Below are 18,757 nucleotides of genomic sequence, written 5' to 3'. Positions count from 1 at the left end.
AGCAGCATGCAGGCATTTTCTTGAGATTAATATTTATTTTTTAAGTTTGCGACCTACCACTTGCACTTCCAAAGTCTTTGAACAGAGTGCACCAGATTGCGCAATCCTTGGACTATGCATGCTTTCTTTATTGTTGTTAGTGTTATGAAAATATTTAAATATCCGCGTCAGGTTCAGGCACATTCACCAATCACTGGCCATCCTTAAGAACTTTCTCGGCTCCTCTAAGGCATGATGTCATTCAGCTTTTGGAAAGGGGGCTACATTACTGTTGTAAAAGGTGTTTCAGATTTCAGGATGATTTAGCACAGTTTCATATGTTTAACTTGGGCTGTGTGCATGTGGTTTTGTTTCCAGTGTCTAATGTTGTGTGTGTTTGTTCAGTGTTTCTAATTATCTTTCCTTCCTTTGTCCAATTGTTTGAACCCTTCATTTGAAAGACTGGTTGCACTTAGCACTTTCAGAGCATGAGGTTAAAATATGGATGTCACATATGTGACTAACTCCCTGGAGTACTTGCTTTTGCGGTATTACGTGATGGCTGTCTTTTTGGAAGACTGACTCTCGCTAACAACAGTAGTATCCAGCAATGGAATAACCCATAACATGTAATGAACTACAGATTGTTACAGAGCTAGATAATCTGGTCAGAAAAGCAAGCATTAAATTCACTAGTTTGAATTCTGTCTTTGCGCTCTGGAAGAAGGTTTTACACAAGAGTGATACCAAAGGCAGCCTGATTCCCCCGGTCCACTCAGGCATATTGAGCAAATCATTTGAAGTGTTATGATGATCCTCTCCTGCAAAGCTTTTTTACTCTTACAGCCATTTTAGGAGTTGCAAATTCCCCCATCCCCCAAGGTCTGTATCCTGAGATCCCTCCTCAGTTCTTACTCAAACTTTCATTGACTCTCAGGATTTTGCCTGGAAATGGAATGAGTAGACGCTGAATGAAGATCTAAGTAGTTAGCCCAGTAATTCTTTGCACTTATGAATTGCTCTTTGGGAGAGACCTCAAAGTGCTTTACAGACTGTTCATTAAGTTTCACAGCAAGTCTGTAAGCTGAGAAAGTATTATATCCATTTCAAGATGGGGTAAACTGAGACATAGAACAGTTAAGTACCTTTGACCAGGCCATGCAGCAAAACAGTGACAGAGCCAGAAAGAGAGAGCCCAAGAGGCCTGACTGTCAGTCCTTAGCTTTAACTGCTAAGCAGTACAACCATTCATCTCATGTACTGTCCCATGACTGAAAGGGTTTCACACAAAGAGAGTTTGGGCATCATAGAAAACTTAGTCTTTTCTTTTTATTTATTTATTTCAAGTCAATGTAATGCTTATGAAATGTTCCCAATCAACAACCTTAAGGTACAGGTACAACCAGGGCAAAAGCACTACAGGTTTTCTCACGCTGCCCCACCAATCTTCCTCATGCCTCAACATGAGGGACCCCCTCAAAGGAGGAGACCTCTCCGTAAGATGTTTAGCACGGTAGCAGTTAGTGTCAGCTGTGATGGTGGTTTTCATGATGTGGACAGCCAGCCCTTTGATTTGTTGTTTTTTTCTGGGATTGTTGTTTGTTTGTTCTAAGTCTTTCTTTGAAGTTGGCAATACTGAGCTACAATGGTCATTGTGGAAAAGAACGGTTGGTGGTAATTTGGAAAGAGATATGTAAGCTCAAATCTCTTCTGTTCAATCCAGCGTATTTCAGCCAAACAGAACTGCATTTGATATCACCATTCATTATTTTTTACCTCCTTTGTTATACACTGTGGGCCAGGTCATCAACTGGTGTAAGCAGTCATAGCTCAACTGGCTTCTACAGGAATCTGCTGATTTGCACCACTGGAGGATCTTGCACCTTATTTATTTTTTCATTCACATTGTTCTCTTCCTCTCTCTGTGTTCCTTTCTTCGCAGTCTCTCTCTCTGTTTGTTTTCCACTCTGCCTACTCTCGGCTCCATTTCCAAGCCTAGGGGATGTTTGCTCTTTCTCCTCTTGCTGGTCACTCTTTCCAATCCCTCATAAGGGGATTGTGATTCCAGTAACATTTGACTTCAAGTCAAGCTTTGAAACCTGTGTTGTTTGAGAAGGTTTGGCATGAAAGAAATTGCATTCTCTCAATATTTATTATTTGTACTATGGTTGCCCAAAGGCCTCGGTCAGGACAAAGACCCCTAGTGTGCTGAGCACTGTACAAACAAAGAGGAAGACACTATCCCCGTGCTGAAGTGAGTGTGAAAAACAATAGGAGAGAAGGGGAAGGGAGAATGAGTTTAGTAGTAATAAGATGATCATGTTGTTAAATAGGTTAACTATAGGCCTAATCCAGAGTTTACTGAAGTCAATGGGAGTCTTTATACTGACTTCAGTGGGCTTTGGATCAGGCTCTATGTCCGTGATTACTCTGTTCCAAATCATTTAAGAGTTTGATTTATATTTTGGAATTCAAATGAACCCCAAACTCAAAGCAAAGCGCATGGGTCAGCCTTGTAAGGTTCGCTGAAACCTGTGCAAACTAAAGTTGGTGGGTTTTCCCCAGACCTGTACCTGCTCTCTAAACAAGAATACTGCTTCATCTTTGGAACTTAACTCAGTATGTCCAGAAAGTGCTATTGAGATAGCTGCTATGTTGGTCAATGTACCAGGCATTGAACCAGGGACCTGGAGGCACACATAATGCACACTGACCAGTGAGTTATATAATGGCAATGACAATGATTATCTATGGCTAGGATACTATTAACTGTGGGGCAGGAAAGCAATCATAGCAGCTTTCTTTATTAGTTTATGTGGCTGTAGTCTCCAAAGAAAGGGTGAATGTCACTAGTCGGTAATGGAAGTTATCAGGTCTCGATTAGGGATTAAGGTCTATCATTCCAAGAGTTTTGTCTGCATTCGAAAGAAGCAAATATATAGTACTTGATCTTGCTACAGCAGGTGATAATACCCATGTTGTACAGAGAGAGGTAAGGAGAGAAGAGGTCTGTCGTGTGAAGCTATGGGCCAGATCCTGAGAGGTGCTGATGTCAGAGGAAGTTGCAAGTGCTCAGCAACTCTCAGAATTTTGTCCACTGGAAATTGTGGAACAAGACAGAGGGGAAAAAAGTATAAAACAGTGTTTCACATGTGTAGCGTAAAGGCCACATGTTTAAGGAACTATAGCAGGAGACCAAAGAGGCCGTTGAAGGAAAAAGTAATATGTAAATGAGAATCTGCTTTTAAAAAAAGAAAAAAAAAGAAGTGGGGAGCTAGGAACTCAAATTATCTTATCATGCAAGAGTAACTTCCAGATGACAGAAGCTTAATATATTGTAGCTCCTACGGTCTCAGCTGGGAAAAGACTCCTTTTTGGTTCACATTCTACAGAGCTAAACCAATAGATCACCTATTTGAACTAAGGCTGCACCCACCTACAGCTCAGCCAGATCTCTCCTCTCCATGGCTCTCTCTCTTTCTCTCAGTTACAACATGGGTATTGACATGTACTGTAGTAAGGGCCAGTGTTATGTATTACCTACAGAGAGACCAGTGAAAGGCATACATCTGCCATGTAGCTAGGTAAATTCTACTGTTTAGCAGACACAATGGCTTGTCTCCTAATTTAGTAGAACTAACACATTCTTTGTCAAATTAATCTTTGGAGTGACTCTAGGGAAGTCAGTAGAGTTACTCCGGGAAGGAAATTGTCCCTCTACTTGGTTGATTTTTATAGAATCTTGTTGTGAACAGAAATGACTTACATTCATTCCATGTCTTGTATCTTGCTTGAAGAACAATAATGAACTGGAAAACACATCAGACTGTGTGTAATTTTGCATACCTCTTGTGTCCATGACTGTTTTGCCAGTATCCTTTCCAACTTTCCTTTTGACCCAAGAATTTAATTCCATTAACAGAAGTGAACAAATAAGATTTGCAACAAAACTCAAATGTAGTTATTCTGAGATGAATATGTAGAAGTGCACTTGGTTTGACAACCATTGTTCTTATAGTCTAGAGAGTTAAACATTTTGGAAAAGGGACTAGGAAAGCCATCTGGGGACCATTATTTTTGTTTCACTTACCAAGGAAAAGATTGAGCAATAACAGTAAAACTGGTGTTACTGCATATTGTGGAGGAACAGCCCACAGTCCAAGGTTACTCCTTGCATAAAAAAAATTTAATGAGCAATTTTCCACTGTTATGCTTTACATTGCATAAAATATCTTGAAAATATTATAGCAAGACTAGTAAGCACAGTAGAGCGATGTGGAGATTCCTTATGAAAGGGAATGTATCCGGAGACAAGGATCTGGCTTGTCATGTTAAAATAATATTGAGACAACAGGCAATAAATTGAGATACATATGGGAAATACTGTCTACTTGCCCTGTTTTATCAAGGATTTGCAGCAGCTAATGATTCAGGAACCCAGTTTTCAGATGTGGATTTCTTTATAAGGACACAAGTCCCTGAATTTGTGTGCTCATATCAGTGCTTAGTTATGCAAATGCCCATGCTGTAAACTCTAATTTCAGCTTCCCATTTCAGGGTTTGTGCACTGAAGACCAGTTTACAGTTTTAAACGTGTGGCATGGATTGCTACATAGTTGAAATACACTTACTTTTATATGGGTCAGACCCATATTGCACGGGTGAGGATAGGAAGGGTCTGTACTAATGTGTGTTTGAGTATTTTACATCATGTAAGTGAGGTTTAGAGGACACAGGACAGGCAGTTGAGAGTGTATTCCAAAATTCATCACAATCAGCAACTCCTCCCCACCAGTATATTGTATATCCTGATACTGAGGGAACAAAGGACATTGCTGGAGAAGAGTCATAACACAATGCTGTGAAGGGAGGTAAGAAGGAGAGGGAGTAGAGACAGACTATGTGTACAAGCCACACATATTCATGACTATTTGACTGGCTTTATAGAGGTAAAGACTGGTGCCTTATCCACACACACATACATCTCAGCTCCATGGAAGGACATTCCACAGTATTCAGGGAGTTTAGGGATCGTGTAGGTCCTGGCAGCCAGTAAATCTCTTTCAGGTCCTCATAGTTTTGCTAATGCTGGCACCCTGTCCAGACCACTGGGGTACTGTCAAAAGATTTAGTTTCAAGAAAGTTTCTTCTGAAAGAACCGGTTCATCATCTCATTGCATAATGAGGACAAACAATAGCTGTGAATATTTCATGAGGATTTGTTCTATGGTTAACATTTGCTGAGCACGTACAGTTGATAGCTATACATTTTTTTTATATCTTGGCTGCTTTAGATTTCTTGATTTAATGTTAAAAAACAACAGTGTCGTTTAGGTGTGTGGTCAGGATTATTATACATGAGTACAATTCTTGATTTTGAAGCCAAAGTATGTCTATCTCCTAGCTTCCACTGGGGAAAAAGAATTATTTAAATTATTTACACCAACCAACTTGCATTCTAACTCCAGCTATGGAATGTAGTCACTGACCTTAAAAACAAAATCAAAAGTCTCCTGCTTTTGCTTTCTTCTGTCAACATCATAGATTGCCTGATGGGAAGCTCAGATCATTTCCCTACAGGCAGAAATGCGCACGTGCGCGCACGCACACACACACACACACACACATGGCAGCTCCAACATTTTACTGACCTGCTCAATTCAATATTATTATTGAAACATTTCATGACAAAAGTGGGATACAAACTCTTTGATCTTGCTCCTCTGTGACAATATAGAGCAAAATAGGTTTGCTGTGACATATATAGAGCAAAATAGTCCTTCTAGTCCTTCCGGATAAGAGGAACTCATAGCCATGGGTGCTGGAATAATTTGTATAGTGGGGGTGCTGAGAGCCATTGAACCAAACTGTAAACCCTGTATATGATGGAAACCACTTCAAGCCAGGATGTGCTGCAGCCTCCCCTGCACCCTAGTTCCAGCACCTATGCCCATAATCCTTTTTTCATCCAAGGCTATGTCTACACTATGAGATAGAGGTGTGATTCCCATGCTCGTGTACTCATATTTGTGCTAGCTGTCTTCAAACTAGCAGGAGTATAAATTACATTGTAGCCTCAGTAGCACAGGTAGAGGCAGCAGAAGCACAGCTGAGTGCTGCTGCATACAACTCACCGGAAACCGGTGGGTACCTGCTCAGCAGTGCTCAGTGGCGCAATAGCAGCTATTCTGCTGTTCATTCTCACACTAACTTTGTGAGAGCCAGCACAAGCTATGTGTACATGAGCAGAGGAATCACACCCCTATCTCGTAGTGTAGATGTAGCCCAAGGCTCATGGTTTTCTAAAGCGCCAACAGTCCTGGCTGAGCAGCATAAAATTAGCTGCTAAGATCATCTTTCTGGTCTATCACTCTTACCATCTCAAACCTTTCTTTGAGTCCATCTTCTGACACTGCCTTTTCCACTGCATCAAATGCAATACATTTGTCCCTACCTTGGAGGCCCTAGAACAATGGAGTTTTGGTCTATGACTCAGGCCCCTGGGTGCTATGGTAACACTACTAATAATAATTAATATAATATAAATCTTTCCCATTTTATCTGCTCCTGTATCATATTGTGTCACCTCACACACTACCTTCCATGCCATCCCTTTCACACAGAACATCTTCTCTGAACCAATCCCTGAACATCCTCCCTGAACCATAAAGCCACTACCTTGCCCTCCTTCAGGTCCCACCTCAATCCCCATTTCAAATGTAATGCTATCAAATTGATTTTGGGGACAGAGACTACATGCTACAATGTGTTTTTATGGTGCCACTGTGGGGAGAGCAGTTTTCATGCATTCCCCATGGACATCCTTGATTGCCATGTGGATCAAAAAAGTGGCTTCTTTTGCTACATACGGCCCCAATTATTGATGGTGCACACCATCCCACACTGGCTAGAGCTTGCATCTCACCCACGTTAAAACTGATTCCTGCACTGAAATTTGTACCATACAGGTTGCTTACATGTTATTAGTTTCTGTGATATGTTGCCATGAATTGCGCATAAAATTCGGCATTGTATCCATTTCTCCTTTCCTTTGTTTTTCTTGTGTTTTTAGATCGTAAACTCTTTGTGGCAGGGGCTGCCTCTTCCTCTGGGTTTGTATAGCACCCAGTACAGCGGGGACCTAATTCTGACCGTTACTTATGGATGCTATAAAATAATAGTACATAAATGAATGAATAAATAAATATCTGACCATGACTTAATCAAAAAACTGTGGGAGAAAAGTCTAATCCCTTTATACATCTATTGCCTGCTTGAATGACTCCCACTAGAAAGAGTTATTACAGATATTTTAAAATCAAACACAAAGTTATTGGGCTCATTACAGGAGTAACTGGATGAAGGTCTATGGTCTGTGTTCTACACAGGGGTCAGACTTAGATGATCTAATGGTCCCGCCAGGACTTTAAATCTATGAATTTATGAAAATCATTTCCACCCTTCTCTCCATTCTGCTTTTTCCTCTAATATTTTTTCCTAGTTGGTAAGAATTCATCTGTCCTCTCTCTATGTTCCAGATCAGGGGACTGTACAGAAAGTTGTTGTCCTACCCACCAACTCTTCTGCAAGTGGAGAGCTCATTTTAGAAGAACTGGAGGTTTTTCAGGTTTGTCTTCCTCCCCCTTTCATTCCTCCAGCATGTATGTTCACACAAACACGTTGTCTAAAGGACTTTAGCAAGGGTGACTAGCACTTGATAAAAGATCAAATCAATTAGTAGAATGTCAGCTTGATGCCCTCCAACTGAAGGAAGTAGGAATAAGGTGATGTCTAGTGTAGTGTGGAGTGTAAATGGGCTTAAATCTTTTTTTCTGCATGCAAATGCCTTGTTTTTCTAATGTTGTCATCCTGGCTCAAAGGATTTTGATAATCACATTTTTAAGAGGTCATGTTATACTGACTGCCAGCAGGAGACTTTTATCATTGGCATCACATATTGAGGCAGCAGCCATTTGCAGCTGGAATCTCAGTTTTTCTTTCTCTTTTTTCTTTTCTTTTTTTTTCTTCTTTGATTATACTATAAGCTTTCTGATTATGAGCCACAGATTTGAAGCAAACTGGTGTTGTTTTTACTTTGCTCAAGTTCTTTAAAGCCACATGTCACTGGAGTCAAAAAGCTTTAGGCCTAAATCACCCTAAGCTGAAAAGAGGCATAAACAATTAATGGCAAAAACAATAAAAGAGTCTCTGTCAATCATTCTAGCTGCCTGTTGGAACAATAAGGAACTGTTCACCCTACTGGTGAAAGCTCTTTGAAATTTGCAAGTGGACTGCCATTTACCAGGTAGACTCAGGGCAAGTGATGCAGATCTAGGCTGAGCTTCTCTGTACCCAGCACAGCTCAGCCTGTTATGCAGAGGGACTAGGCAGCCCACTTGCTATGGTGCAGCTAACTTGCTGTGTGGGCAGGTGTGGAAGGGGCAAGGTCATAGCTCCATCTCCTCCAAGCCCTCTTTGGGCACACCAAGGAAGCATACGCCCTTCTCCCCTGTGAACAGAGACCCTCCCTTGTGCAAGCCATACAAGGGACTGCCATCTCTGCACAACCTCCTCCTCTGCACACCTTCATACATGCCTGTCCCAACCCAGGTTCCCCACTTGCTTTGTACCCCAGGATGAGTTATCTGTGAATTTAAATGGTCTTGTTATACCTTGTGTGGAAAACTGAGCCTACGTTTTCCAAAAAGTGCACATGAATAATATTTTATGGGACTTCTTTAACCAGAAATATTATTCATTCCATTTAGAGCAGGGGAAGCTAGGCAGGGGAAGCAAGGGCTCATGGGAAGTCTGTACCTAAACCTGGGAGAGAACCCAGGGTCATGACTCTCAGTCCCCTGCTTGGTCTTCTCATCATTACATTCTGAGCCCTCAAGATCACTCTAGCATAAGCTCAGGGCTCAAAACATATGTTGTTGCGCTGGGGCTTTATTAATGGCTCTCAAAAACAGAGGGGACCTGGGTAGCATAGGCTTAGTGTAAGTAAAGGCATAGACTAAGTAAAGCATGTGGTAGTGCTGTCAAGTATTTTCTTTTTGAAAAGTAGCTCTGAGAGGGAAAGTGGAATCTGAGACCCAAAGTGGCATTTGACAGATTGCAGTGAGAAAGACGGCTGGAGCAAAGCTATTTAATCTCGTTTCCATGCAAGACACAGGAGACAGAGCCCCAGGCCAACACTGCAGACACAAACTGGGGACATTTTGATCTATTTCAGTGTTTGTAAAAATGAGACACTGAAATAGGGTGACCAGATGCCCCAATTTTATAGGGACAGTCCTGATTTTGGGGTCTTTTTCTTGTATAGGTTCCGAATACGCCCCACCCACTGTCCCGATTTTTCACATTTGCTGTCTGGTCACCCTACACTGAAAGAACTGTTCAAAGCAAGGGGGGAATAGGCACTGTAAGCTTTCCACACACTGACCTCTGCAAATTTACTACCCATTAGATATGAACTGGTAGTAATACCTTGGGGGCAGGGCTAGCTCAGTGGTTTGAGCATTGGCCTGATAAACCTAGGGTTGTGAGTTCCATCCTTCAGGGGGCGCTTTGGGGCAAAAATCTGTCTGGGGATTCATCCTGCTTTGAGCAGCAAGTTGGAGCAGGTGACCTCCTGAGGTCCCTTTCAATCTTGGTATTCTATGATTAATCTGGCCATTTACCCCTTATAGCTATGTCAGTATGACTCATTTCTTACTTACTAAACTTTTACTGCTCCAGTCCTGAGCCCCAACATCAGCCAATGCACTTATCATCACCTCAGGTATTTATATGTCCCCCACTACTGTAGCACCTGAACACTCTATTATCTTTACTGTATCTGTCCTCACAGCATCTCTGTGAAGTAGGGAAGTACTATTATCCCCCATTTTACAGATGGGAAACTGAGGCCTGGAAAAACTAAGTGACTTGCCCAAGGTCAAACAGGAATTGAACTCAGATTTCCCAGCTCCCAAGTATTCAGTCCTGAAGTGTTACAACCCCACAGCCCCAATTCTGAGCAACTTCCAGTTTCTGCAAAGCCCCTCGCAGCTCTTCTGGTGTGCCACACTCTAATCCTGACATACCACAATGGCATCCGTATCTTGTGATTACTATAGTAAATCCTTGATCCCCAAAATAATGATTGTCATTACTGTTGCCATCACAGACACCATTAATTTTGATGAGAATGATGGATTGTTTCATTGGTTTAACACAGTGGATGTAGTAACTCCAAAGGGTGTTCTTTAACATTCAGTTCGACACAGATAATAAATGACACTGAAAACTACATACAGTAGTGTGCAGTGTCACTGAGTGCACTGAGCAAAAACAAAAATTCAGTAACACAACACATCATTTGTAATGTTGGCATTTCTTGTTGATAATCTAAAATCATGTGTTGGACAGTAACCAAAGTGTACGCATTGTAGATACAGTGTGGAAGACATATTAATTCTCCTTGTCCAGATCATGTGCTAATTACGTATGAGCTGTTACATGATTCCTGCATGCTGTCACCTTCCAAGAACAAAGGCTGTGCCTTCCAAAGAGAGAGAGAGTGATGGTTTGCAAACACATACTGCCTATCTGTAGTAGTGAGTCAGCTCTTAAGAGCAGTTCAGCCAGAAGTGTGAGAACTTGTTAATGTGTCTGAGTCAAGTCCAGAGGTTCATGCAGCCAATATATTTACTGACTCAAACTTTGTGTTTATGTCATGTTTGTTGAGTTGTGGCAAAAGATGATTAGGTGTGAATGACATCCCCTCAAGAGTCTGGAAAAGAATGGTTTATCTAGAAATGACTGTGGCTTACAAAACTTTAAAGTTTAATGTCATGCCATAATAAATAAAAGATGGCATATAAATGTGATTTGTCTTTCAGAATAATGCTCCCATAACAACAATGAAGATTTCATCGAAAAAGGTAAAGGAAAGTGGAACACTCATTTAGTGGTTATTATTTGAGAATAGAATTAACTTAAGGTCCTAAAAAGGCTAACTAGGATGCACCATACTAAATACGGACACACATATCTTCAGTGTAGCACCTTTGATTCCCAATTTGCACTGGCTAAGGATCTGTCCCAGCACCGTCAGGACAAAATCCACTAGTGCATTGTTCAATATTGGTTATTTTCAACTGATAAAAAAGTCCAATTAGGGAACAAAAAAATTACCATATAACCAATCACATCACAATCCATAGACTGAAGCTATTTGTCTAAATTATTCATTCAGCGCTTGGGGAGTGTAGAAATGGTGGTATGGGGCCTATGATGAGGTTGTGTCTGTCAAGCTAATTCATAATGGCTATTTTGACATGAATCATTAATATGGTGATGGTGATCATAATAGTTGTGTGACTGCACAACCAAAATAAAAGGTAGCTAAAATTCTGTATTCAAACAATTTTAAATTTACTGAATTTTGCCAAAGACTTTTCAGAATTATTAATTAATTAATTACTATGTATGAAATTAAACTCAATGAGATTTGCCAGCATTATATGAGAGAGGGACTCGGGCCACCACAGTTCAGGTATGCTCCTATCCAGGGTTTATTTCCACTTTAAGAAATGCTATTTAACTGGCTTTTGCTCCAGATTCTGATGGCTTCACTCACCTTGAATGATCCTTACTCCATGAGTGGTCTCATTGACTCCAGTGGCCCCATTGGCCTGGAGTAAGGTTCTATTTAAGGTAAGATTATCAGAATCTAGTCCATAGTGACCTCTAAGTTTTGTGTTTATGGAATCTATGTCCTGGATAAATTCAACTAGAAGCTTTGCACAGTATTTCTTAAGGAGACTATGCAGAGACATTACTTAGCTCAAAGGCTTGATTCAGTAATCCTCACTAAGGACCAAGTCCTCAAATCTGAACTATATTAACTCAGACCTGCTGCAGCAGGACAAAATAATGAGACGCAATGTCCAAAAAACCATTAGCATTCACCATAGCATTTTAAGTATTTTCTAACAGGAGACGGTAATGTTATAGGCATATTAACCTGGGAGATTTCTATTTATTTTGGCTTTGAACCCTTTAGTGGCTCACTTCTCGGTTTTTAGTTAATTCCAAAATGAATTGAAGGCTTTATGCATATGTTAACCAAGCTCCTGGGTGAAGCTGCTCCTCTAGGCTCCACATCTGAAATAAATGTTTCCATTGCCTTCAACAGCAACAGTTATATGTGAGCTCAGATGAAGGGATCACGCAGGTATCTTTGCATCGCTGCCATATCTATGGAACAGCCTGTGCTGACTGCTGCCTAGCCAGAGATCCTTACTGCGCTTGGGATGGCAATTCCTGCTCCAGGTTCTACCCAACAGGGAAGAGGTGAGGAGTCTGATGAGATTTGCAAGAAAAGTACAAATCAGGAGTTTACTTTCATATGTAGTCATGGCTCATGTAATGGGATAGCAGAAGGGGATTGGTTTTTGTTGTTGTTGTTGTTGCTGGCTTCTTTAAAAATAATACTGAAATCCCTGTTGTTTTTGGCATTGCACGCTGACCAAAACTATCCACTAAAGAGATCACTTTTTATATTAAAAACAATACACTGTGAAAGAAAGATTTTATTCTAATTTTAAAGCAACAAGGGCCAAACCCTCCTCTGGCATACCATATGTGCACCCATTTTAATGGAGTTACACTGAGGTAATGCCGATGTGGGAACAGAATCAGAATCCAGTGATGCTTTTGCCTTTGTTTAAAATTGCTGTGAATGTAACTATCATGGTAATGCCTTTCATGCAGCATAATATCTGGTGCATTAAATCTTTATATTCTGTGTTTCTCCTCACTGAAAAGGACTATTTATAGGGAAACAAGTTGGTCTGGAATTTTTCAGATACATTTTTCATCAAAAAACACTGATTTGTTGACATCAAAACTATTTATAGAGCTGGGTCTGTTTCGACAAATCTCTTGACTTGAAAAATATTGGAATAAAAAAGTTTGGAAATTGTCAAAGTATTCCATTTCGATATTTTTGAAACAAACCAACCCCCAAATCATTTATTCTGGTTAAAAAAGTACACTCATTAGGCAAAAATAGATTTAAATGGAAAAAGTTTAAATCAAAACAAAACATTTACAAATTATTGAAACAAACGTTTTCGATTGACATGAACCGATTTTTACAAATTTTTCAATTTGCAAACATTTTTGAGATTTTGACTTTTCAACCCCATTCCGGATGGTAAATATTTTCAAACTCTCAAAAATATTCGCAGGACAAGAAGACTGTTTCCCACTCTGCTCTGGGAAACAGACCAATACAGGCAAATTTCATTTCCATATCATATCCACTAGATTTGGGATTTTCAACATGAGGTTCATTAAAGCAGACAAAGCAATTTTTCTTTAATTTACAACAGAAGGTCTCTAGTTCTCACTGAGCACAAACCATACTTTTTATGCAAAATAGCAATCTCGCTCCACTTCTCTGGAGAAATATTTAATAGCAGAAGGCTGTAGTGTGGTCTCATATTACTGGGGCTTCACTGCTTGTACAAATGACTACAGAATATCTAATGAACATTGTGTGAAATATTATCAAACTAAACTTTTCATTACAAGTGGGGTCTTAGCCTGGCCTGTGCAGGAGCACAGTTGTAGATGCAAGGAAGAGCCCGGGGACTGTGTGCATGGTACTTCTCCCTTTGCGGGTATCTGGGGAGCTGACAGAGAGGGATGGGAAATGGGTGGAACCTTGGCTCCATCCCCCAGTGGACCAGGCAGTTGATGAGGTGCTAGTAGTTGATTATTAACATCTGGGAGCAAAAAGGGAACAGAGACAATTTCTTTGCTGGACTTCTCCTGGGTTAGGGCAGCTACTGACCACCCCTTGAACGGGATTAACTCATAAAGCACAAGTTAGTCCTGAATGAACAAAGTATATTTTATGGTGCAGGTACCTTGCATTTTGTATAGTAGTAGTATTTGTTTACAATTTGCAAAGTTCAGCATTTGACCTCTGGTCTTCACGACAGATTCTTTGGGACACCAAGCAAAGGCCATAGTGGGAGGATGGGGAATCATCAGGTGCTGGCTCCAGCTCTCTGATTCTCAGCCCACCTGAAGCCAACACAACTTAAACTGTTGAGAGGTATAACACAGTGGAAACTCAGGCCCAACATTTATAATTTCCAGCTGACCTCTTGTCATTTTCATCATGTATATCCATGTTATTTCCATTGGGTTTTATATTGCTGCTAACATGTTGTTTGTAATGTGCTTCTTATAGCAGACCAAAATAAACACCAAACACAGTATGGAAAACAATCTGTTTTTCATATGCTAGGGAAATGAGTTGTTTCTTTATCTAAAGAAACAGCTTGTGCTGGAGAAAACATCAGTAATTTGAGCCAAATCCCCAAGTCTAGACAGTAGTATCTTTCTACGGTCAATCTTTCTCTCGCCATCTCTCTGCCTGCTGTGTGTCATCCCACACAGCATAACCTCAAAACACCTGACTTTTTCCTTATGTCCTGAAAACACCCACAAACACATCCTCCCCAAACAAACATTGCCACTTCTTATTTCTGGATAAATAGTAAACTGTCAGGATAAGGTCTCTTGATTAGGTTAGTTAGGCTTCTGAAAGACCACAACAAATTATGGTTTACCTAGATATTTTCCTACTCTGGTGTTCACTATTTTCTCTCTCATCTGTAGATCATTCAGGCCATGTATAGTGCTTCAGCATTTTTAATACTGAGTATTAAATGTAAAGGACGACAGCAAAATCCTAAGCCACTTAACACTTGCCTAGTTTCAGGTTTTGCTGCAAATTCTAAAGTCAGGCAGAGAGACAGAGAGACAGCCACCAAATTTTGTGTTGGGCTGAGAGGCATGAATTCATGTGGAGAAAAATAGTTATAATAGGATAAAGCATGACCACCTGATGATCCCAGAGCACTTCACAAACGTTAATGACTTAAAATTCTCCTTATCCCCTTGAAGCAGAGCAATATTACTCATCCTATATGACAGATGAGGAAACCAAGACACAGAGAGATTCTGGCACACATTTCCATACCAATTGCCTAGAGCAGTACACGTAAATCCATAGTTAGGCACCAAAATAAGTAATGTGATTTTCTGAGATGCAGAGCAACCTCAACTTCGCCAATGAGAACTAATGACGGATGTGGGTGTTCAGTACCTCTGGTAATCAGACTACTTAGGCAAGTTGGAAACACTGACCTAAGTAACCTATCTAAATATCAAATATCAAATAGTGAGTAATTGATGAGGACCAGTCATTGATCCTATAAGACTGCCCTGGCCTCCAAAAGGAACTGACAAAGTTTGTATGAACCCCTGTATGTGAAACCTCTGAGCTTTATGTTGCTCCACTGTACAACAGAGAGTGTTGGAAGGACATACTGCTTGACAGTGAAGAATGGATGAACCAGTTTGGATACAATACAAGCCAATTGAAACCTTTCTCAGAAACCTGAATACAATTCATCTCCTTTGAGGTTCAGAAGAGTCTGTTATTTTCATGAATAGGGTCAATCTTAGCAGTCTGCTCTGCTCCCCTTGACTTCAGTGGGAAAACTTCCATTGATTTAAATAGTCTGGGCTTTATATGCATGCCAATTGCAAAACATGGAATTGTTTACAGTAAGTCATGACCACTGATACTAATATATAATTTGGTGAATAATTTTACAGTGTGGCTATTTTAGAGTCATAGTTTGTACTTCCCAAATATTACAGGCGGAGTCGTAGACAAGATGTGAGACATGGAAATCCTATGACTCAGTGCCGAGGATTTAACTTGAAAGGTACTGTAATTGAAAGATGATCATACTGTTAAAGATCACTTGAACTTTCCTTCATGTGACTCATTCTTCACGTCAGCCATGTGGTTTACTGGTAAAGCAGCAAAAAAGCACAGTCATTTTCCAAACCATTTTCCTTAACATCCTTTCCTTGTATTTTACGTGAAGTGGTGTCTTTGTATGATAAAACGGCATGAGATATTATAAAGTGAGAGTCCGGTAGCACTGACTTGACTCAGCTATAAGGAAACCGTGCACTGCTCTAGTTCCCCACACACTTCTGCCCATGTCCTTTACACCCACCTGTTTCAATCTTGCACCTGATGATTATGCTGAACTGTAAAGTCGTTTGGGGCTAGATTGTGCTTTTGGGCATAGCCCTGAGCAAGAGATGGTGTGAAAGCTGTGTCCCCTCCCCCCCATACACACACCCCAGAATAGCCCCAGGGTGCACTGTGACTTGGGCACCACTCTGAGTCACAATTCTTCCTCTTTCCCGCTTTGCACTGAGGGACGGGTAAATTATTTTATCCCTTTTCATGAAGCATTTTACAACCCAATGTACACAGGACCATCCACACTGCCCAATGAGTTGAGGCAATGGAGCTAAGACTCCTTCCACTCCCAATTCCAGGCAAGGCCAAACAGGGTGAAACCTGTAATTTAGACCCAGATCCTAAAAAGATTTCAAAGGGAGTTAGGTGCCTAAATCCCCTTGACGACCTGTGCCTTACTCCATCTTACTCCCATGCATGACTGAGTAAAGGCTGTGACAGTCTAATGCTTTGTAATCCCCACACAAATTGAGATTAGGGGATCAAGATCATTTTCACCTGCAATTTTAATCCTGTTTTGAACTCTTGTCCACTTCACTCTGTGCCATCCATAGTAGAGTTGATGTCTTTTGCTAGGATATGTCAATTTGTCAAAAACAAAACTTTTCATAGAAACATATCTAGTTTCAATGCAACCTTCATCAGGAAGGTTTCTCAGGTTAGACAGAGTAGAGGCTTAAACATGGGTCTTCTACAGCTTGAATGAGTGCTCTAGCCATTGAGCTATTGACTAATCTTAATTAGGGTGTTTCACTCGCTCTTTTCAAGAAAGTTTTGGTGAGAGTGGGGAAGAGAAGAGCTAGGGTGCACTAGGTGGCCCTTCTCCTACTTTTTCCAGCGTAATAAAAGGTAATAAAGAAACCGTAATTTAGACTCTTTCAACATATAATTTATATTTTAAGCCATGTTATGGCAAACTAATACACTGAGAAGAAAATAAACATCGGACAACCACCAAAAAGACAAAAGAGCTGATGTGAGTAAAATGTATTAGCAAATTTATAAGACAATTATGAAACTGAGGCATAAAGCATGCTATGTTTCATGCCTCAACATGCTTTAACATGTGAGGCTTTAACATTTTTCAGCACAGAGCTACATTTACATACAGCATTGAGCATCAATAGGTTTGTATGGCCACTCTACATATAGATATTCTATATATTCTGTAAAGACTTTTAGCATTAACAAATTATTGTTAGCTCTTAGGGCTGTTATGAAAAAGCATTTGTTTTCTTTCTCTGTCTTTCAAAGCGCACATAACAAGTAAAAATAATATGCAATAGATAAAAGTTTAGTGAAAGGATGGACGCATTTAGATACTACAATGCTATAGAAAACTGTAAAATCTGTAGAAAATGTACACAGATCGACTCTCATTCAGTATGATGTATGTTCCTGTATGACTCAATCCTAAAGTACTTCTATAAAACTCACTTTGACCCCAGTCCTGCAGTAAGCTCCATGCAGGCACAAGGGCCTACTAATTGCCAAATTAGGACCTTTGAATGCCAAGTACTTCAGGATCGCTTCCACAACATTTACAATATTATTACTGTTGTTATGTGTTGAATCCAAAGTGTGGTAGGCACTTTACAGAACAAATAGAAAGCAAAGGTTCCTTGCCCAAGTAGCTTAGAATCCAATTTTAGAAGTGTCTCTATGACTGAGGGTAAGAAATAGGAGATGGGGGATAGAATGAGGAAAGACAGGGTGACAGCCGTATGATGACGCAATTATTTGATTTAGGCGTCTATGTCTCGGTGGTTCAATTTACAGTATTTATTTTTAACCATTACTGTTTACTCAAAGATAGAACTTACATTTCATGTAATGTTAGAAAAATTAAGCCTCGGCCAATATTATTATTTGAGCAAACTAATAAAAAACTAAACTCTTGATGTTGGTAACAGACAATCACTCATCTATAAAGAGTGTGAAGTAGCACAATAAGTCTAGGTGATGATATAAACTCAACATATGCCCAAGTATTGCTAGAGTGCTATAAATCAATTGAAAGCCTTTCCAAGGAGAAGACTGGCATCATCTCCTTCTGTCTCCTGGTCTCATTCTCTGTCTGATCTATGTTTTTCATTGGACTTTAGCTTTAGAGCTAAGTCCTGTCCTATCTATATAAGTAGCTGCACCGAGTGGGTGGGGGTGGAGTGACACTACATGATGGCTACAGGTGACTGAAGAGCATCTTAATGCTGCTTTGAAAAAGAAGCTGTTTCTGGCCATTTTTAGCCCCCACCTCACCTCAAAATGCACATTCAGGGAACAGCTACAGGCCTACCCACATCCTTGGAGTAGCAGGCTGTATCTTTTTTGATGCTGGGGCATTGACAGGCATGTTAAATAGCTCACCCTTCTTTAAACTCATAGACTTTAAGGTCAGAAGGGACCATTATGATCATCTAGTCTGACCTCCTGCACATTGCAGGCTGCAGAACCTCACCCATCCACTCCTGTAATAGACCCCTAGCCTCTGGGTGAGTTACTGAAGTCCTCCAATCATGTTTTAAAGACTTCAGGTTACAGAAAATCCGCTATTTACACTAGTTTAAACCTGTAAGTGACTGTGACATGCTACAGAGGCGGGCGAAAACCCCCAGAGTCTCAGCCAATCTGACCCAGGGGAAA

At 40.4% G+C, this 18,757-nt stretch overlaps 1 protein-coding gene across 4 annotated transcripts in view; it reads left to right on the top strand.

Annotated features, from left to right (window-relative positions):
• SEMA3C (semaphorin 3C) overlaps positions 1–18,757 on the top strand; it is a 154,616-nt gene that overhangs the window by 129,108 nt on the left and 6,751 nt on the right. For all 4 annotated transcript variants that reach the window (XM_039518413.1, XM_039518414.1, XM_039518415.1 and 1 more), the window contains exons 13-16: positions 7,518–7,606; positions 10,866–10,907; positions 12,164–12,321; positions 15,715–15,782. In XM_039518413.1, the coding sequence (XP_039374347.1) occupies positions 7,518–7,606; positions 10,866–10,907; positions 12,164–12,321; positions 15,715–15,782 (357 nt within the window). The remainder of the gene's footprint in view (positions 1–7,517; positions 7,607–10,865; positions 10,908–12,163; positions 12,322–15,714; positions 15,783–18,757) is intronic.

This window comes from Mauremys reevesii, linkage group 1 (genome assembly GCF_016161935.1).
Source record: "Mauremys reevesii isolate NIE-2019 linkage group 1, ASM1616193v1, whole genome shotgun sequence".
Taxonomy (NCBI): Eukaryota; Metazoa; Chordata; order Testudines; family Geoemydidae; genus Mauremys; species Mauremys reevesii.
Note: the sequence above shows the minus strand (reverse complement) of the source record. Positions and strands in the feature narration are given on the sequence as shown.